A 20,936-nucleotide genomic window follows, 5' to 3' on the forward strand; every position below is an offset into this window, starting at 1 on the left:
GGCAAGGGGCAGAGCTGGTGACATGCAGATGAGTCCTGCACAAGTGTGCTCGGAACCTGGCCATATGTTCAGAGAGGTCTACAGGGCTCCACAAGTCACACACAGCAGTTTCAGTATCTCCTGCCCTGGGCATTGGAGCTAGACAAGGAGGGAGCAGAGAGCCAGGCACCATACCTTAGAAGTAGTTGCATTCTGGGGCAGGGCACAGGTGCCCATGAGCATGGGGGGAAATCAGACCCTCTCAGCCCTCCATGCCTCCAGGACTCTGCAGGTACGACCTAGTGCACTCAGGGCTGTACACACACACAGGTCCTGACAGCTTGATGCTTCACCACTGCCTTGTTTCAAAGAAAGGCTCTCAGACTAACTGCTCCAGCAGCAACGTCTCCTCATGCACGAGGTGGGTACCTGCTGTCTTCCATCCCATGGCCCAAGGGATGGAGCCAACCTGGGATGTGTTTCATATGACATCCTTCGGCACGTGAGTGCTACTGTTGTGGCACCTCATGAGACAGGACAACACTAATGGGCTCCAGCCTGGAGGTGTCCTGTGGCTGAGCTACCCTTGGGCTGACAGATTCCCATGGGAGTGCTCCAGACCTATAGGACACTGCAGGACCTGCTCCCTGAACCGTACTCCTTTGCCACAAGATGCTGCTCTGGAGTCAGCCTCAATGTGTGCAGCCTGAGATCAAGGCACCTTCTCCTCCAGCATGCCACTGCCTTTGCAGGCCTTTCCAGACTCATAAATGCTTCATTATATTGCACAGGAGCAGTGCAACAGGAGGAGTGGAGCCAGATCTTTGGAAGGCACTTCAGGGAGCAAGAGAGAAGGGTTGAGGGTGTGGATCTGAGATGCTTGGTGCTGGCAGGGTGCTTGAATCTGTGGCTGGGGCTGCATGCAGCCACCCAGGTGGAGCTATGTCCTGGCACAGGACCCAGGGTGGTGGGAGTCCTCAGCAGCTGCCAAGGCTGAGAGCAGCTCTTGCCTTTGCAGGCAGCCTTGCAGAGGCCCTCAACCTGGTGGGAGCAGAGCAGGGAAACTGAGGCACACGTTCAGCATCTGAAGGGCCTCCAGGCTCCTGGCTCTGGTCAGGAAGGGCTATGACAGAGCCATGGAGTTTGGCTGCAAGACGCTTGATGATTGCTGGCTGGGAGGGAAGCGTGCCACAGTGTGCAAGGGGAATGGTCCCAGGGAAGGTTAACCAGGAGATAATGAGGAAGAGGGATGGAGGTGGAATGGTCTTGGGGAAGGGTAATCCAGAGGTCAGCAGGTTCTGCGGCCAAAGGGATGCAGGGGGAATGGTCCTATAGAGAGGGTTAACTTGTCTCTCGTGGGCTCCTGGCTGGGTGGGAGGATCCTGGGGAGGGATAGCCCTCATGGGGTCCACAGGAGAAACTAGGTGGGGTCAAGACAAGGAGCCCAAGTCCCTAATGATGGAGTTCCTCTTTGTCAGAGGCGGTTTCTTGCCAGAGCTGGAAATCTCACAAAGCTCAGTGTACGCCCCCCTCGGCCAGTTACAGCTCTCCTCCTCTCCGTGTTGTCGCACCACCGCCCTGGGGAGCTCCTATCACCCCCCCAGCAGCCCAACTCAGCAGACACAAGGGCACCTTCTTAATTTATTCCTTTATTTAGGTGTTTTGCAGGAATAAGGTGACTACGAGAGGTGCCTAAACTCGTCGCGTACCCCCGCCAGCCCCGTGCGGAAGGGGAGCCATCAAAACGGAGTAACAAAAGGCAGGAGGCGGAGGTGAACAAGGCGGGGGGGGGGGGGGGGGGGGGGTGCGCGGCGGGGCAGGAGGAGGCTCGAACTCATGCACCACGGGCGGCCGGGCGGGGCGGGGAGGGGGCGGACCTATGCAAATCCCGCCGCGGAGCCCCATGGCGAGTGCACGGGGCTGCGGCGCGCAGTCGGAGCCGGGAGTTGCCGCCGCCGTCGCTGCTCCGTCGCAGCCCCGCGCTGCCGCCGCGCCCCGCCGCGCCGCGCCCCGGCGCAGCCCCGGGGCGCGCTTTCTTTGGCGCGTGCTGGGGGGTCCCGGCGTGGGTCCATGGGCCGGGGGGCGCGGCGGTAGGCGCGGCAGCGGCATGGCGGGGGGCCGCAGAGGGGAGGCGCGGCGCTAAGTCCTGCCGAGTCGAGCTCCAGTGCTCGGCTCCCGCCCTTCCCCGCCTGTGCCCTCGCTGTCGCTGCTGGGATTCCCGAGCCGGGCGACCTGTGGCCCTGTAAAGGTAAGTCCCAGCAAAGGAGGGGGTGGAGGGCGGCTGCGAGTGGCGCTGCAACTGGAATTTATCGCGACTGTCGCCGGCGCAGCGGGTCCCTGGCCGGAGGGTGGCCCGAAGTAAACTTTCTGCCTTTTGAACTTGCCTGCTGCTGCCGAAGCTTTCGTGGCTGGGACCCAAACCCGTGCTACGATGGGCAGCCTAGGGGTCAGCCCCATACTGGGCTCCTTGCCATGCGTGCCAGGTTTGGGGGCGGCTGCATCCCCAGTGCCCCATCCTGCCGCCCACCGGTGTCCATCCACCTGTCAACTAGTGACTTGAATGCCTTGTTGTGCTGCCCACCAGTGTCTGCCACAGCCCTGTTGCCCTGTGTCCTGCTTGCCAGCCCACCAGTGCCACATACCCCATCCCCCAGTGCCTCACTCCATTGCTCTGCAGTTTCTCCCAGTACTCCATCCCCCTGCCTGCCAATGTGCACCAGATGCCCCTGTGCCTTGTCCTGCTGCGTACCCCTGTCTCCCAGTACCATTTCCCACTGCTCACCAGTGTCCCAGACCAGACCTCTGTGCCAGGTCTGAGGTGACTGGGCTGATGGGAGTCTGCCCACAGGGCTGGTGCTCCTGGTCCAGAGTAGTGCTGTGCTTGAATGGATCCTGCCACTGTGCAGTCTTGCTGCCCCATATAGGATTGGAGCAGTGGTGGTGGGGTTATCCCCCCTTGGATCCAGCAGCACTGCAGGGTGCGTGCCAGACCCTGGGACTGGCCTCCAGGAAGGGTGGTCTGAGCGGGGACCCTGCTGGCACCCTCTGCTTGGATGCCTGATGTTGGGCAAGTGCACCCCAGCCCTGCTTTAACCCCATGGGGAGGGGGCTGCAGGACCCTCCTTGGTCAGGGGCACGATGTGGGCCTGAGGCACTCAGGAGGAAAGCTGGCAGTCAGAGCCCTCGGTGGCACCCCACCGGAGGAAGGGTCCTGACCTACCTGCTTGATGAGCCCCTTGCACCCATAGTGGGGGCTGCACAAGGGTAACAGCTGCCACCATAGGCAGGCGCCCGGCATGCTGAGGAAGGGGTGGGGGGGGGGGCTGGGGTGTGTGGCTGGGCTGCTGGCTGCTGGAGACCCCCATGGCCTGGGGGCAGACAGCATGGGGTAGACAAATCCCTGCTGGGAGCTAGGCAGCTGATGGGAAACCCTGCCCCAAGCCCCTGCACTGGCAGGGCTGGAGGCTCAGGCTAGGAGGATTAAAAGAGCAAGGAATGCCTTGGGCTGGGGGGAAGTACCGGGACCAGTTCCTCTGGGAGGAGGCCAGACGTGCTCAGAGGGCCAGTGCAAGGGTTAAAGGCGGCACAAAGTTGTACAAAGTTATTTGTCGAGTTTGAGGGGCTACGGTGATTTTTTTTCGCTGATGTCATTGTGTGTGTAGATGCCTTTAGTCACAAAGTGGGGGGAATAGCTCCCCTCTTATTCCTGATCCTGCGGCTTGCTTTTTTCCCTCCCTAAACATTTCCTGTTCTCTAAGCTCGTTCTTTAGGCAGCTTAGACAACGTGCGCGCGCACGCGTGGCCCTACCTACAAATGGCCAAGGCGCGTGCAACGCACCCCCTCTGCAAGAGGGTCTCGGTTGCAGAAAGGAGTTCCTGTTACGGCCAAGAAAACCCTCTTCCCGTAATTGGTTCAGCTTGGAGATATTTTACCTAAGCTTTTTTGTCCAGACCAGGGTAGGGGCATAATGCTAACTGTTATTTTGATCCTTGCTTACCTTTTTGAATCAGGACCAACAATGAAAGAAATGACCAAACTTTAATTTTTATTTGCTTTAAATGTCAAATGGTTCCCCTTTGCTCCAAGGGAGGAATGTGGCCTAATACACTGTGAGAAACAGCTTCCCTGGAGCACTGGAGTTTCCAGTTCCCCCAGAGTGCAAATGATACTGGAGATAAAGATTTCCTGGCCAAGGTGTTTGAATGGGCTATTTCCCCTTTGCTGCCTTGGAATTTGCCGCTTCTCACCCAGCTTTGGATACTCCCCCGCTTTCTTCTTTCCTTCTCCTCTGTTTTCTCATGGTCTCTTTCCTCCCCTCCTTTCCGTGTGTTCCCTTCTTTCCCCTCCTCTCCCTCTTTTCCTTTGTTTGCCATCTCACTCCCCATCTCTGACGCGTGCATGGCTCCATCCAAATGCAATAGTGGGATTTGCCAGAATTATTTCCCAAGGCTGTATGAGGGGGGTGGTTATTTAACTGTGACCAACTGTAGTTTTGGAGAGCAGGGTAATTTGGGTCTCGGGCTCTCCCGGCTCCAGAAGGCACAGCGTTAATGCAAAGGGCAGAGCCTGGGAACAGGGAGGTGGCGGGGGGGGGGGGGGGGGAGAGCATGGAAGAGGAGCGAATGCCAGTACAATAGAGCAGATCTGGGTGTGCGCACGAGGAGGAGAAGAGCAAATCTAAATATTTACTGACTCCAAAGCGATAGCGAGAGAAATATTGAGCCCTGGGGAACAGCAGTTCCTCAGTGCTCCATGCCTTGCCCCTTTGCTCAGGGAAGTGTGTAGCTCATGGGGCTACCTCCCCTCCTGCCACTTAGCTGTTCCTCCTGACACCCCTCCCTGCCCGTGCCAGTGGCCAAGGCCTGCTTGGGGTAAAAGTCAGAGAGGTGGGTGCTGTCTGTGCCCAAGGAGGGACTGAATTGCTGGCTGCTGTGGTGGTACTGCCACGACAGGAAGAGCCACAGCCAGGTGAGATGCAGGAAGAGCTCGAATGCCAGGGGGTGCAAGGTCACCTCTGTGTGTGCCCCCCTCATAACAGTCAGCACAGGGCAGTTCGCAGCCCATTTCTCGGGGTGCCTCTTGCACCATGGGGAGTAGGGCTCAAAGGGCTCTGTGGGGCCCACTGTGGTGGTTTTTGGGAGCTCCCCACTCCCGGTACAGCAGCCACCTTCATGTCTCTGTGCGGAGGCAGCTGGAAGAGCCACAGCTGTGAAGGGCACAGCCTCGTGGGGATGTAAATATGGGGACCCACCCGGCATGGTATGGTGACAGGCAGCATCTGTCCCTACCATGCAGAGCAGTGTCTCCGTCAACCTTTTGGCTCAGCTTGCCAAGCTCTCCCCAGATGACCAAGCCCTACATGGTACCATGAAGCCCTCCTGCAGTGCCTCTCTGCCCTGAGTGTGTGGTTTAAAGGCCAAGCACTCTACCATAACTGAGGGGACAGGAGGGATTCCCACTACACGTCTCCTCCAAAATCCTGCCCTAAACCCAAGGAGCCCCAAGAAATGATGCATGAGAGCCTCAGCCTGCTTCAGCAGGGAAGGTGGGCCAGAAAGGAATGGTCCCTCTTCAGGGCCTGCACAGAGAGGCAGTCTGGGGCACTGCACCCAAAATGCTGAGCCAGGGTGCGTGTGGCTTACTGGAGGCATCTTGGCCAGCTCTGCTCTTTGCTGGAGCCCCAGGGAGTCCAGCTGCCTGGCACACATGCAGGGTTTTTAATTCCTCCTTTATTTATTTGAAAAATACTTTTTTTTTCTTCTGTTCTTGGAATAATGAAGTCCAGATTTCCTTCATGCTGGAAAGATTTGGTCCCAGCTCTGCTTGCTGTGTCTCTGCTCAGAGCTGGGAGGAAATGTTGGGTAGGAGGGGTGGGGGATGAGCCATGGAGCCTCATCTGGAGATTTACCCATTTGAGCAGGGTAAGCCAGCCTAGCAGTGATGCTTCAAATAGGTTGGGCTGCCATGGGGTGGGCTCAGGAGGGGTAAAGCTGGGCAAGCTTGCTTGGGTCGGCAAAGGAAAGTGGTGCAACATTGCTGTCTGCTGTGCTGCGGGGACTTGGCCTGGTGCCCACAGCTGGAGGTGAGGCCAGACCCTCCGCAGGCAGCTCATATCCTCCAGCCCCTAGTCTCTGTCCCTTGCCCCTAGCCCATGGAGTGAGGTTTTGCAGGGACCTCCCACCCTAGTCTGGCTCCTAGTCCTTCTTAGAGAAGGGTGCATGCTGACTGATGAGCTCTGGACTCAGATCGAGGAGCTTGGTGGGGAGGTGTAGGGTTTATACCCTCTTCGGTAGAGGAGGGCACAGGTAACCTCTTGTTCTCCAGAGAGTGAGAGCAGCAATTCTGGCCTGCAATTAGAGCAGGGTTGAAGGGGGCTTGGCAGGTCTGCAGATTCCTCCTTCAGGCTTGTAATTCTGCTAGGGGCAGCTTTTGGGAGGGGGTCTGTGCAGGATGGGGACGTCCTCCGTGCTGGGTCTGTCTGTTTGGCATCCTGGGGCATCCCTACCCAAACTGATATCTCTCCCTCTTGTGCCCCCTCTGCCAGGCTTGGCCCCTCCCAGACTCCCTTTGGACTCGGGACCTAAGCACATGCCCAACATGCCTGTGGTTGGCGTTCTCCTCTGGGCCACTCTGCTGACTCTGGGCTGGCAGGCCACCCATGCCAAAGACTACATCTTTGCCACCCCCAGGGTGCAGCTCTCCTTCAAAGGTAAGAGCCCATCTGCTTCTCGGAGCAAGATTCGGGGAGAGGAGCAGGCGTTGCACCCCCTTATCAGAGCGGGGGGAGATTCCTGCACCCACAGCCCCTTCTGAGGGAGATCAGTCCAGGCTGATGTTTCCTCCTTTCATTTGGGGGCATTAGTAGGCTGCTCCCTCTGCCCCAGCTCTGGACAACAGGGAAGAAATCACTGCATGGATCTGGGTCCTTACCCAGATGAGCTCCAAGTCCGTTCTCCCTCCCAATCCAGAGGACTGGGAGTCTCCCCAGCCCATCCAGTATGCTTCCCCTTGTGGGTGGGTGGCTCAGTGGGTCTTTCCATCTGGCGATACTTCACATTGAGTCACAGGGAGCTTTCCTGCGAGTGCAGAGTGTCAGAGTCAAGCGCAACGGCTGACAGTCCAGACAGGCAGCACCGGACCCCTGGAGCTGGTATTAACGGCTGGGAGCTGGCTGGGAGCTGGCAGGGAGCCGGAAAGAGGAGGGGAGGATGTGTTAATGGGGGAAAGGAGTTAACCCTTTAGTACCAGGGCATTTGGATGCCTCTAGACCCAGAGAGAAAGAGATAATAGGATGATCTGGCCATGGAAGCTATGGGTTGCATGTAGGTTGAGGGATACCTGGCAATGGGCAGATTGAAATATTGGAAACTGAAATATCAGAGCTGTTCCTAGCCCCAAAGAGTGGGGGGTGGGGTGTGGAGGCACCATTGCGGGAGGTTGGGTTGCAAAACTGGAGGAATAGAACAAAAGTTGCACCCGCTGACATTGTCAGCAGCAGGCTCTGCTAGCATATTCAGATCCCATTGTCTCTCTGGGGCCTGCCACGCTTGCCACCAGGCCCTGGAGCTGGCTGCCTGCTGCCGGCCTCTGTGTTTGGATGCCTCCCAGGGCAGGGCCACTTGTGAAAAGGGTGGCAGGCACTTGAAGGTTTGTGCCTTTTGCCTGCTGCTGGGATGGCGCAAGAGGTGTGTTGCACGGAGAGGTGTTAGGAGCCAGGATGCATGGGCTCTCCTCCCGATCTCAACTCTTGTGGGGAGATCTTGATCTCAAATCCCTCTCCTGTACATGGCACAGTTTGTCCCCACCCTGTTTCTCTACTCTCCCTGTGACTCTCCCTGTACCCCAGCTCAGCATCTGGTGGGGCTGCAGGGACTCCACCCCCACCCCCAAAGTGATTTCTTGCATTCTGACCAGTGGGTGAGATCTGGGTTTGGATGCAAATCTGGCTTGCCTCCACCTCTATGTCCTGCTGGAGCAGGGTTATATGATCTAGTGGGCACTTTCAGGACATGTGATAGAGGAGAGGCACAGGCACAAAGGTTTTGGAGCAGGGGCAATGGGAGACTTTGAGGAGGGTTGTGTCTGCTCCTTTGCTGACTGCTAGCCTACTGTGAGAGTTATGAGAGCAAGTGCACAACCAGCACAGCACCTTCCCCTTTGCCAGCTGGGCCCTGCCATGAGATCTTGCCATGACTTTGCCCTCCAGATTTCATACTAGATTTGGCACTGGTGGCCCAGGGATGTGAATTCATGCAGGAGCTGATGGGAGAGGCGATCACAGAAGCAAAGCTCAGTGTGGCGTCTTCAGTCTGGCAGAGCTCAGCAGAAAGGGACCTGGATGCTGACTGCAAATTCAGCAAGGACAAGGGGGGAAGGGAGAGCTGCTGTAGTTAAAAGCTGGGCTCTGTACGAAAATCAATGGTATGAAGAGGCTGGGGCAAGTTCAGGCTGGAAATGAGTGAGCGGTTTCTGCATGTTGGAGGAGGGGGTGGGCTGGCTGATGCAGGCATATCAGCAACTGGGGTCCTGGAGCACCTTGTCTAGTTTGGGATGGTGTGCTTGCCAGCTATTTAGTTGTTGCAAGAGTTGGTTTCTACTTTGACAGGTAAACTGGGAGGGTTTTTGGGTGCTGCCAAAGCAAGTCCAGGGTGTTCAGCCCTGCAGAAGTTACTGCTGCTGTTTTCTGCAGATGAATGTGTCCCTTGTGCAAACACAGGGACAGAAATGGATCTGGGAGGCTGTTCAAGAGCATGGTTCCCAACATAGTTTCCCCTGTATGGGTGCATGGGTGCTGTTGTCCTTCCTCATGTGGAGATGGTGCATCAGCGCAATGAGTGTTTGAAATGTCTCATGGCCTGCAGTTAGAATGACTGCATCAGTGGTTAGGCTGGGGTAAGAACACCCAAAGGCTGTGAATGTCTCCTTTGGCCAGAGGGCTTCAGGGATATGGCTGCATCTTGCCGCTCTTTGTGGCCTATAGCCCTGGTTGTGTAAGTCAGCATCAACCTTCAGGTCCTTACCTGGCAGAGAGAGGCATTGTACAGTTTGAGCACATTGAGTGGTTTGAGGCAGGGGGCCAAATCCATGCAAGGCATAAAACAGCCCAGCATCAGTCAACTCTGCTTCATGCAGGCAAGACAGGAGGGAAACCTCCCTGGAGAGGCAGGTGTGTGGTGGGAGCAGGTTGTGGAGGAGAACCTGGGTCTATGACTCTGCGATATGGGTCACACTATGGGTGTGACCCATAGCTCATGCACGCAGTGGGGAAACTTCCACCTTGAGACTGAGGTCCCAGCGTGTGTGTGCTGGAGTGCTATACTTTGCTGTGACATGTGATGTGGGGCTGCACGGGGTGAGGAGGGGCTCCACGCTGACCACTGGTCCCTCATGTTGTGGTAATTCCTTGGGTGCAGCCAGCTTCTACTGTATATGCTAATGCATATCGCCGTCCTGGAGCCACCCAGCATGCCCGGAGCAGCAGAATTAATTCCGGATAAGCATGGTTAGGCCTGGTATGCTGCAGGATTGTTTGTGCATGTTTGGCCCTAGCTCTGAGGAGTGTTCCTCTCTCTGCATCTTGCATTTGGTTCATCTCTTGCTGGCAGGGAGCCATGGAGCTGGGACACAGGAAGAGAAAGCAGAACTGGGTGGTTGGGTGAAAGCAGAGATCCCTGGCTGTGCCAAAGGGATGTAGGAGTGTCACAAAAGTGACTTGGAGCCTGCATTTGTTGGGATCTCCAGCCTCTCCTTATGCTCTCTTCTTCTGCCCTTTTCCATCCTGCCTGCTGGCAGCAATGCCCACTGTTCCCTGGGATTTCTTGAGACAGGCACCCACCTCTGTGCCTGGGGGTTCCTCCTGGTCTTGCTGCCAAGGGGCTGGATTTCCTAATGAAAGAAGGTGTGGTATATAATTCCATGTCCTGAAATGTCTGTGGCTTGTTTCATAGAAGCACTTGCTGTCTAGTATGTCTGAGAAGAGAGATCTTGCTTATTCCGTCTCTGGCTGTACTTTTGCAGTGGTTCCAGTCGATAAGAATAAGCCTTGGGCCTTCCTTAAGGGCCAGCTGGGACTCAGGAGCTGCAAGCTGAGCTGTCTGTAAGCAGCTTTTAAGAGTCAATCTGCAAGCATCTGTCTTTAAGCGATGGGGCTGAGAAACATGCTGAGGAAGCATTCATCAATACAGGGTGCAAATGTACTTCTCCCAGCCAACCTAGCACAGTAACTTTGACTGGTGTCAACCCCCCCCCCAACCCAAATCCCCCAGACAGGGCTGGACCGTGGCACATAGCAGCAGCACAGGTGATGGAAATGTTGGGGTGGGCTGCATAGTTCTTGGGGGTAATGAGATGGTGTTGTGCAGGCAGCTGCAATAGGATCAAGATGGGCTCTGAGCTACTCATGTCATGACTTGGGCTAGGCCATGCTGGCTGGGAGGAGTTGCCTGCAGAGTGACAAGACGGCAGGGATATGTGCTGGCATGAGGGACTGGATGACCACAGGATATGTAGTGGTTGGGACGGAAGCAGAGTAGAACACATGCCCCAGGATGGGTACATGGACAGTGATGTTGGCATGGCAGGAGGGATCCTGCTGGGGCAAGACAGAGGATTTGGGTGCACATCCTCATCATTGACATTGCTCTGGCAGAAGTAGCCTCTTGCCAACACATTGGCATGTAGGATTGAGCCACTTCATTACCTGGGCTGTACCTAGTCCTGAATGGTGCCTGGGGAGGTGCAGATACCACTGAGCACTTCCTGTGGATGCTCTCTCTGGTTCCTGGTAAGGAGATGACCAAGGGGCCACTGGCAGCTCCTGTGATGCTGCTAATGCCAAGGTTGCAGGTTCAATCCCCGTACAGGCTATGCTGAGGGTTGGACTAGATGATCTCCAGAGGTCCCTTCCAACCTTACCAATCTATGATTCCTGGCCCCTCTCACTCCCGGCAAGGATGCCAGCAAAGCAGCTGCACTGAGTGGCTGACTCCCCCAGATGCCTCAGCTTAGCTTAAAAGTGGTGCCTGGAGCCCAGCCAGCCTTGGGAGCATCTCTCAGTTTGTTTGTCTTCCTTGCTACTGATTACTCAAGGAGGAAGTGGAGTTTGTCACAGCTCCTTAGGGGCCTGCATCATCATCTACAAAATCAGATCGCATTTGCAGTGGTTTAAGTGGAAGAAAAAAAGCAAAACAACGTGAAGGCTGATGCATCAAGAGGCACATGAGGGGCCAGATCTCATCTCTGTGGGCCAGCATCAGGGCAAACGTGGTGGGATAGGCAGAGTGACCCGTGGTGTGGAGGACGAGGGTGGTGGTGAGGGATGGGAGCTCTAGTCCCAGGAACAGCCAGTGAGGACAGGGAGCCCCGGGACAAGGCCAGACACTTTGCCACAGCTGCCTGCCCATGCTGAGGCATTGTAGCCAAGGCCAATCCTTATCCTGAAGTCCTTGGGGATTTGGGGCCACAGGTGATGGAGGAAGGCAGGCAGGGGCTGGCCTGGCCTTGGCTTGAACCCTGTCTCCCCATGGCTTCCTCTTCTCTGCGCTCATTCAAAGGGCTGCCATTGTGAGGAGCTCCCCACACTGCACCCCCAGCTTGGCGACCATCTTCCAGGGCTGCGGGCTCTGCTCTGCTCGCATCCTCCCCTGTGCTCCTTGCAACCTCAGGGCTCCCACTCATTGGCATTCAGGAGCGTGGAGCTGGCTCCAAGGCCCTGTCTGGCTGTCCTCCCTCTCAGGCTTTCCTGTCTGGGCATCTCTCATGGACCATGGTGGCTGAGAAAGGAAGGTGGCCAGCATGGAAAGAACAGCGTGATTCCCCCCTGCTTCCCTGGAAGAGGGAGAGGCTGGGGAGTGGCTGTTTTGCCAACAGCTCTTCCCAGATCTCCGCTCGCTATTCAGAAATAGAGGATATTTTTAATCATCATCTCTCTAACCATTTCCCCCTCTTCTCTGAGCTTCCTGCTGCCCTTGGCCATTTCCTCCTGTGTTTGGAGAAAGATGGAGCTCCGACACTGGAGACATCAGCTCCCTGTGCCATGCTCAGCCGGGCTTCCTGGCCAACTGGCCAAGGATTCAGGACCCAGTGATTCATCTCTCCGTGCCTTCTATGGCCAGCCATGGGAAAACTGCAGCGATGGGGCTGGGGCCATGGTCCTTTGTATGCCGAAAGGAAGGGTTTTCTTGCGCACCAACTGTGGAGCGCTTCAGGCAGGAAGCTGTTGGGGCCAGGGCCTTCAGCGGGCTTTAAAGAGGGAGCTCCAAAGAGGGAGCCCCTCTCGACTGTGACAAAAGGAACAAAGCCTGTGACAAAAGGAACAAACGGTGTTTGCAGTTGCCACCTCTCATTTAAAAAACAAACAAACAAAAACAAAAAAAGGTCCTAGCAGAGCTCCAGTTCATATGCAGGCTACTGTTCCTGAGGAGGAGTCCTGGCTGTGGTGTAGCTGGACATGGAGGAACTCTTGTCCAGCCTGTCCACCCCAGCAGTGCCAGCTATGGGCCTGGCTGAGGCCTCCCCTCTTCTTGCCTGTGTGGCAGGGAGACCCTGCTTGCAGCCCTCAGCATGCTCCTGGATTTTTGTCATCCATCCGTGGGGATCCCGTCACTCAGGGCTGCTTCTGGTGGCAATGGGGGAGGTGGTAGGTGGGAGGCAGTGAGTGTGCGGAGGGGATTTGGGGTGTGAGGTGGGAGGATGGGCTTCTGTGGTTCCTGGTGCCATTACACTGTTTGGAAACTGTAAATACTCCTGGGGTGAATTCATCTGGGCTATCCCCTACCCCTTGCCCTCTCCTGCCTTGGCCAGGGCTGAGAAGGACTTGGTGGGAATCTGAGCTTGCACCACTATCAAGCCTTTCCTGCTGCTTTCCACCTATTTTCCCCTTTTAGTGATGAAATCACTTCAAAAAAAAAAAAAAAAAAAATCATGTTCTGGAGTCCCCTGACAGCTTTGCTGCTAGCCCACTTTGTAACACCGTTTCTTTCTCCTTGGCTGCTTGTACCTCAGTTTCCACTTGCCCTCCTGTTGTCTCAGTGAGATTTGCAGCCCCTGGGCTAGGGGCTGGCGGTGCAAAAACTGGTGCTTGCAGCCAGCTCTGCCTCAGGCGCTTTTTACTCCTTTCTCTAGGGCATTGGCACCCTTGATCTGGGGTGGGGTGGGATGGGAGGAGTTGGTGGCAGATGGAGCTGAGCAAGTGGGCCATGGCTCCCTGTGCCAAGGAGGCACCATCCTAAGTTGCTGCAGCTGTACCAGAGTAGGAATTACTTAATGACAGCAGACTCAAATAAACACAGCCAGATGGGGGAATGTGCGAGGGAGGGGGCCACCAGCCAAGGGCTCTGGAGACTATGGCATCAAGGATGGCCAGGCCTGGGGACATACCAGGAGAGTTGCTGATGCAGGGGTGAGCCTGTCTCTGTCCTGCTGTGCCTAGTGCTGTTAGTTGCTCAAGCTACGCCAGGAAGGTGGCTGAGAAGCTGGGGGTGAGGGGCTGTAAAAGGAGATGTGCTTGCAGCCTGTGACCACTCTGTGATGTGGCTTTGCAGGGTACCTCCTGGCCTATGAACTGGTAGGGTATTTTCATTGGGCTGGTAGCACAGGACAATTTGGGGGTAGCAGTAAAGCTGCTATGCAGGCTGTCTGCAGCATCTGGAGGCAACAAACAGGGTGAGCCTGCGTCCGTCCAGTGGGGGGGGGGTGGCTTGGCCCCACCAGGACTAGCTGCTGCTGGGGGCTGACCTGAGTTTGACTGGACCTGCTGGGCTCCAGCTGAGAGCCTCTGTAAGCTCCTTATGAGCCCCCTCCTCCCCAGCTAAAGTTGTGCGATTTTTATCCTCCCACCCCCAGCCATTATCTACTAAGCTCGTGAGCCCTCAAAAGAAATCAGTTAGTGGACAAGTGGTGGGGTTCCTCCTGGACTGGCTTGGCCCCTTCCTTCTAGCGTCCTTGTGCCCACCCTCCTTAGCAAGGCTTTGCCGTGTTCCAGGGGTCCCTTCAGTGCCCTGTCCTCTTGCTGCTTCCCTGAACTTTTCCCATTCCTCTGCTGTGTGCACTTGGGTTTTGGGGTGTTTTTGCCCAGGAGGTCTCAGAAATTGCCAGCAACAGAGATGCAGAATTGAGATCCTTGAGTGTTGTCTGATGCATGAGGGAGGAAAGACTCAACCAGCTTGAAAATGTGGCAAAATATTCTCCAGGCCCCCTACCTGGAACAATTTGAGCTATTTCATTCCCTGCTGCCTCTTTGGCAGTTAGCAAATTGCCTGTAAAAATGAACCTAGTTCCCTTGCAGAGCATGTGCTCTTTGCAGGCACTGGCTGCTTGTCAGAGACAAATGAGAGATTTTAGGGGTTAGGAAATAAAAAGAAGTTTTTTTTAAAAAGAAAAGAAAAGAAAAGAAAAGCCCCAACACAGGTCATGGCATGCGGTGGTGGCTGTTGTTCACTGGGTTTCTGTGAAAGCAAGCCACGGCACCTGCTGTTAGCCAGGCCAGGGCTGTGGCTCTGGGCAGCACTTGGCGGGGATACTGTGGGTTGCTAAAATGTGTTGTACATCCCCAAATTACAAACTTCGGAAAAATCACTTCAAACCCTGGGATTTTTCTCTAGGCCTCGCTGGCATGGCAGCAGCTGTCCCAACCCATTTTGTGGTGTGTTGCCCCTCTGTCACCCTGGTGCAAGAGACAAGGTTGATGCTTTAATGTGCCTGGGGAGGACATATTCAAGGAGATTGTTGCTTGACTCCATACCCCTCATCCAGGGTATTGGAGGCCTGGATCAGTGGGGACCTAGTGCCAAACCTTTCCTGCATCCCCTAACCCAACCACGAAACATGTTTGGTGACAAATGGGAGAGCTGGAGAGCTTGGTCACTGTGAGGCTGTAGTCCACGAGTGCCTTTGAATTGGAGAGTAGGAAATTTTCCCTGGGTGGTGGGGGAAATAGGTCCTTGTAACTTGACTGCTCAACCAAAGCCATGTCGAGGAGTTTAGTGTCCCCCCCTAAATCTTGTAAATTGGCTGCTAGACCAGCAAAGAGCTTTCCAGCCCTGCTAGCTATCGCAGGTGCTCTCAGTGGCCTGTTTTTGGCTGGGATACAAGAGGCCAGGCAACCCAGAGGATGCTGTGTCTGCAGGACAGGGCCTTCACTGAGGAGCAGCTCTCCGTAGGGAGAAGAGGGCTCAGGCTGGGGGAGAGGGTGCAAAGCACAGGGTGATTTATGGTTGGAAATTAGCCGTGGAGAGGTTGTTTCCTTTCGGAGGAATAAAAGGGTTTCTCCAAACAAGGGTTCCTTCCTGAGGAGGCACCAGGGTTTTTTCCTGCTGCTAATGAGGCTGGACCAGACCCAGGGATCAGCTCCCCAGAGCCCTTCCCAGGCCAGGACCTGGCTGAAGGGCCTGGAGGGACATCGTGTCGGCTGCCTCGCCTCTGCTGAGTGAGACTTCCTCACTGCGGCACACCCTCACGTCCCCAACTCGTGAGGCTGGGGGGAGGCCCCGACATGCCGCCAGCATGGAGAAGCCCTGGAGGTCAGTGGTGGGGCCAGCCAAGTGGGGAGATGCTTTTCCTGCCCTGTGAGAGTTTCAGAATCTTGTGCTGCAGATTCATCCTTGCTGGCATCCAGGAGACGTTTTGCAGACAGGGTCACTCTCTGATCGAACAAAATGTTTCATGTCACATCTTTATTTTCAGTGTTTCCCGTGCCATTTCTGAGTGTGGAGGAGAGGCTGTCTCAAGGGGGGACACTGCTTTGATGCAAAAGGCAAGACTTGCGTTTAGGAAAATGTCCTGCTTCAAGAACTTCTCCCTGTTCAAAGACTTGGGGTAATTTTTAGTACTGCTCTGTCGAAAGGCTGTTCTTTCCTGCCCGCCTCTTCCTGTGATGTGGGTGGGGGATTAATCAGCATTTCCAGTGAAGAAATGTAGGGTTTTGGCCCATTCCCAAATTGCCGTGCTTTGGAGTGGGGTGCAAGCCTCCAGGAGGTGTTTGTTGCATGGCCGGGCTTGGGGGCCAGGGGCCCCAGCCCTTCTGTGCTGCACTCCCAGGGCTCTTGCTTTGCCACCACATAGAGCTCTCCTCTTCCCTGGAGCTCTCAGCAGTGCAGCAGTGCCACGGGATGGCTGCTGCACTGGCAGCCCACCTCGGCATGCCACAGGCCCCCAGTCCGCGTTTGCTTTCCCCCTCTTTGTGCACACATTTCTAGCCACGGTTCTTCCTTTGCTGCATGAAAAGAATTTCCAAGCGGTGATGGCACACGGAGATGCTCCCTGTGGGAGCTGGAAATGGTTTGCAATCAAAGCAAACTAGCACAAGTAGCTGAAATGCTCAGTGGAGCAGTGCAGAAGCTAGAGCCATCTCATCTCCCAAGTCCTCATCAGACTTCTTCAATTTCCTACCACCTGTGAATTGGTTAAATGGGAAAAGAGCTTGGCTCACAGCCATGGAAACTCTTATTACATGTAATTAGCTTAATTACATCATAAATAACCCATCAAGGGGTAGCGAAGTGACGCTTAAACAAATAAGCAATCCTGCTTTCATCATGCAACCCACCCAGCTCTTTGATCAGCCCCAATAACAACAAATGATTTAAATGCAAGCGGGGACAAATCTGCCCTCACCACTCTCTCTCCTGCACCAGCTCAGCCCCTCTGTCCATGTTTGTTGCCTAACCTACCTTTCCCCTTCCATTAGGGGAAGGCAAAAGGCAACATGCAAAATTTCAGGTCAGGAAGGGGGAAAACCTCCAAAAGGAGTGATGGGGCTTGCTTTAAATCTCTGCAGTTTCCAGAATGAAAATGATGCCCTGAGTGGCAACCTCAGGGTATGGCTGCAACGAAACTCAGGAAGACTGGAGGGGGGTCTGGCTCTGCTGTGTGGATCTAGCAGCCACACAATTACAGCAGCCTGCTGTCAACCTGCTCCAGGCAAGCTCAGCTTCCTGGACAGAGGTTCCTGGCTCTCCTGAGCATTTTTTAAGTGTTACAAGGTACAGAAGAGAGAAACCTAGAAAGATCTATTCCTTTAACCTCTGCTGGCATGATGGCCTGCCTGCTGGTGAAATGTTGATTGTGTCTTTTGGCTCATAGTTGTTTTCTCTAACCCTTCCACCAGTACTTAATGAACTCTCAGTTCCAAGGTCTAAGAAAGGAAATGTGTGAGCATTTCCCACCCCTCTGTGACTCTCTCCCACCCCTTTCCCTGACATCAGCATCTCACTCCTTTCTAGAGCAGTTAATGTTGGTTTGATCCCACCAGGTCAGAGAATTACAGGATTGATAAGGTTGGAAGGGACCTCTGGAGATCATCTAGTCCAACCTGCCCCTGCTCAAGCAGGGTCACCTAGAACATGTTAGACAGGGTTGCATCCAGGCGGGTTTTGAATATCTCCAGAGAAGGAGACTCCCCAACCTCTCTGGGCAACCTGTTCCAGTGCTCTGTCACTCTCACAGGGAAGACATTCCTCCTCATGTTCCGGCGGAACTTCCTGTGGTTCAGTTTGTGCCCACTGCCTCTTGTCCTGTTGCATGTGACAACTGAAAAGAGTTTAGCCCCATCCTCTTGACACCCTCCCCTCAGGTACTTATTGTAGACACTGATAAGATCCCCCCTCAGTCTTCTCTTCTCCAGGATGAACAGGCCCAGCTCTTGCAGCTGCTCTTCATAGGGCAGATGCTGCAGTCCTCTGATCATCTTCATAGCCCTACACTGCACTCTCTCCAGTAGCTCCGTGTCTTTCTTGTACTGAGGAGCCCAGAACTGGATGCAGTACTCAAGATGAGGCCTCCCCAGGGCTGAGCAGAGGGGCAGGATCACCTCCCTCAACCTGCTGGCAACACTCTTCCTAATGCGCTGTAGGATATCATTAGCCTTCCTGGCCACAAGAGCACATTGCTGGCTCATAGCCATTGCTGCCTCACTGCCATGACTGACGTGGAGAGGAAGGCTGCTTCCTGCATCTAGAGGCTTGGGCAGGGGCAGACCCACAGGGCTGTGGGGAAACAGGGCAGAGGATTCCCAAGGTGGATGAGGTGTGGCATGTAATCCTTTCCACTGGGCCTCTTATTCCGGCCAGGCTCTGCTCCAGGGAGCCTGGGCAGATGAATTGGGAGGTGAGACTGCCTCACTGGGCTTGCTCTAGCCTGTTCCCTGGCTTTGTTGAGAAACACAGTAGTAAATGATAGCCCCGCTGATGAGGGCTCAGCTGGCATCTGTCTCTGTGAGGAGCTCCAGGCTCTGTTCACCTGCCTTTTCTCCATCTGGCCACATCTGTTGTGCAATGGCTGCAGGATCCCTCTCGTGGGCAGGACCTGCACCCATGCTGGTATGGGGAGCAGGGGGATTACCACAGAAGGAAGAAAGGCCCCCTACTACCTACAGGTACCTACTGGCCTTTGGGCTTTGCAAGTAGGCAACATGGAGGTGAGCTGCAGGCACTGGGGGGCTATTCTATTTTTTTTTTTTTAATCTGGGGCAGATTTCCTCTCTGTGGGGGTTGGAGAGGGTTCCTTCAGAGCAGATTCAAAGGCTTTAGCACTGATTTCACTTTGGGTGGTCTGAGCCCATGCTCCAGCTCAGAGCTGCAGCCAGGCCCCCTTTGCCTGGCAGCAGCTTGGGGCCAGCTGGGGTTGCCTGGCTCTGCTCCCCTCACAGCATTCTCTGGCACCCCTTCGCTAGCCTGTTTTTCTTGTTGGTCAATGCTTCTTTGCCTTTCCTGGAGCCTTGTAACCTGGGAGGTGATTGCAGGGACAGAAGCAGGTCCCTGAGCAGCCATGTGGCAAAAACAGTATCTTGTAGGAGGGAGGGAAAGATGCTCATGTTTGCTGTCTGCTCCAGCCCCTAGACTGGTGGCCCTGACAGGAGCTGATTTGGCAACACTAATCCCAGCTCATCTCTACTCTGGGTGACTGGCTTACCTGGGGAGGAAGAAGGTATTCAAGGCTTGTCTGGGACCAGCCATAACCTTGGGATGGGATCTGCTCCCTCCTGGGCCAGCTACTCTCCTTGCTGTCCTACTCAGAGCAGCCCCGGCTGCCCCATGGACTTGCGGCTGAGCACAAGTCCCAGCACCAGTTCAGCCAGGCCTGACCTGCTCCTCCTAGAGCTCTTTGGGGACCAGCACTGTATCACTGGAGAAATACAGTTAGGGCTACTCCATTGGCATTTAAATTAAATTCATTCGCCCAGATTAAAATAAAGAAGAGGGCTCCTGAAAGGCAGTGTAATCTCTACTGCCAGGAACGAGGAGAGCAGTTATTGAATATAAACATGGCATGTAATTTACATGTTAATTATGTTGAATGCACTACAAGCTCATAATTAGAAACTAATTAGGTGGGAGCACGTGTAATTAGTTTCGCTGGCACAGTGGATGGGCTAATGGTGCACCTGGGGAGCTGGCCTTCCCAGTCACAAAGTGGATTAACTCTTTGCACCCGCTGCACCAGCCTCTGCACGAGAGGCACTCGAGGGGACAGGACCCTGGAGGCACTTGTGTGGGGTGAACAGGTCTCTGGGATGCAACTGGCACTGTTTTTTTTTTTTTTTTTTTTTTTTTTTTTTTTGGAGAGACCCAAAATCCATTCTCTATTTGGAGATGAGCCCCAGTTTGCAGACGCACTGGTAAAGGACTGGGGCTGGTCCCTCTGCACTGATAGCTGATGCGGTTGCCTCTGAGTTTGGGACCACTCTCATCTTGCCTGCTGGAGATAAGGGGCAGCATCCAGCAGGAGAGGGCTCTGTGGTGGTATCCTGTGGCATGCAGTGTTGGGCTCTTGGCTCCATCAGCTGGTCCTGACTCCTCTGAGGCCATGCAGCAGGTCACCCAGCCTGCTGAGATGGTGAGGGCAGAGGCGTGGGCAGCTGCTCCCCATCACCATCACTGGGAAGCTGCTCAGTGAAATGAAAGGCTGTAAATTTAGAACAAATAAGAGGGGAATTTAGCTTTATGGAGCATGTAACCAGGCTGTGCTGTTCACAGCCGATGAGGAGTAGTGAGCTGAAGCCAAGGAGGGAGAGAAGAGGGTTGCATTTTGTTGCTGTTGAAAGGTCTGGCTAGTTTCCTGGCCACCAACATCTTTTGTAGCTGCTCAAGGGCGGAGGGTGATTAAATCTCACACTCAAGACTGTGAAATGATCATGGAAAGGAGATTCTTCAGGTGTCTGCATCCAGCCTGGCTGGGAGCAGGTGGCTTTGCAAGGACTGCATGGAGTGAGACAGGCAGTCTGGACAAATTGTCTGAGCAATTGCAGCTCTTCACTGTGATATTGCAAGGTGTTGAGAACCAGGGCTTGGCCGTTGCTGGACGGAGCCCAACTTGCTGTCCATCTGGGAGAAGGATCCCAGGCCAGCACCTCTACCATTGGGCATGAGGTGGCTGCTGTGGGAACAATGGGTCCCAATACATGAGGATTTGTAGCCAAGCAGCCTTTCCTCTGCCTCAATCATCTGACCTGTGGCAAGTGCAACCCTCCGTCCCCATATTGGCCACCCTGTGCGGGAGCAAAGCATTTGGGGGATGCTCATCTTGACCCTAGGCAGGAGCGTAGCCCAAGCTGCCGTGCCATGCAGATCCCTGAGCACAGAGGCTGGAAACTTCCAGCTCCTACAGCAGGCAATTAAAAGAGGATTAGACCCTTGCCCAGCATGGAATTGGGGCTTTGCTGGTCTCTGCCGGTGCAGAGGTTGGCCTTTGGGATGTGAGGGGGAATACATTCGGCAGGCAGATCCTCTAATGAGCTATTTTCTCCAGCCCAGGGCATACGTGGCTGCTTGGCCCCATGCCTGGGGGAACAAGGCTGTTGGGGGCAGCAAGCAGGGCTGGCACTGGTGGATGAGGCCTCCTCCTCGCACTGGGTTTGTGCTTGGGCTGCTCTCCTTGACTCTACGCGTGATGCCCAGCAGCATAAGGCTGGGCTGATGGTGCCATGTCTGCCCCTCTGTGCTCACAGTGAGATGCCTGTGTT

At 55.0% G+C, this 20,936-nt stretch overlaps 1 protein-coding gene across 2 annotated transcripts in view; it reads left to right on the top strand.

Moving 5' to 3' along the window:
- Positions 1-2,039: 2,039 nt before the first annotated feature.
- Positions 2,040-20,936, top strand: part of SEMA3F (semaphorin 3F) — a 42,307-nt gene continuing 23,410 nt past the window's right edge. Inside the window, exons 1-2 of one of the 2 annotated variants that reach the window (XM_062585799.1) lie at positions 2,040-2,227; positions 6,525-6,689. In XM_062585799.1, the coding sequence (XP_062441783.1) occupies positions 6,569-6,689 (121 nt within the window). In that variant the 5' untranslated portion in view covers positions 2,040-2,227; positions 6,525-6,568. The remainder of the gene's footprint in view (positions 2,228-6,524; positions 6,690-20,936) is intronic. The other variant, XM_062585800.1, reaches the window with a different exon arrangement.

The sequence above is a fragment of the Rhea pennata genome, chromosome 12 (assembly GCF_028389875.1).
Source record: "Rhea pennata isolate bPtePen1 chromosome 12, bPtePen1.pri, whole genome shotgun sequence".
In the NCBI taxonomy this organism is placed as follows: Eukaryota; Metazoa; Chordata; class Aves; order Rheiformes; family Rheidae; genus Rhea; species Rhea pennata.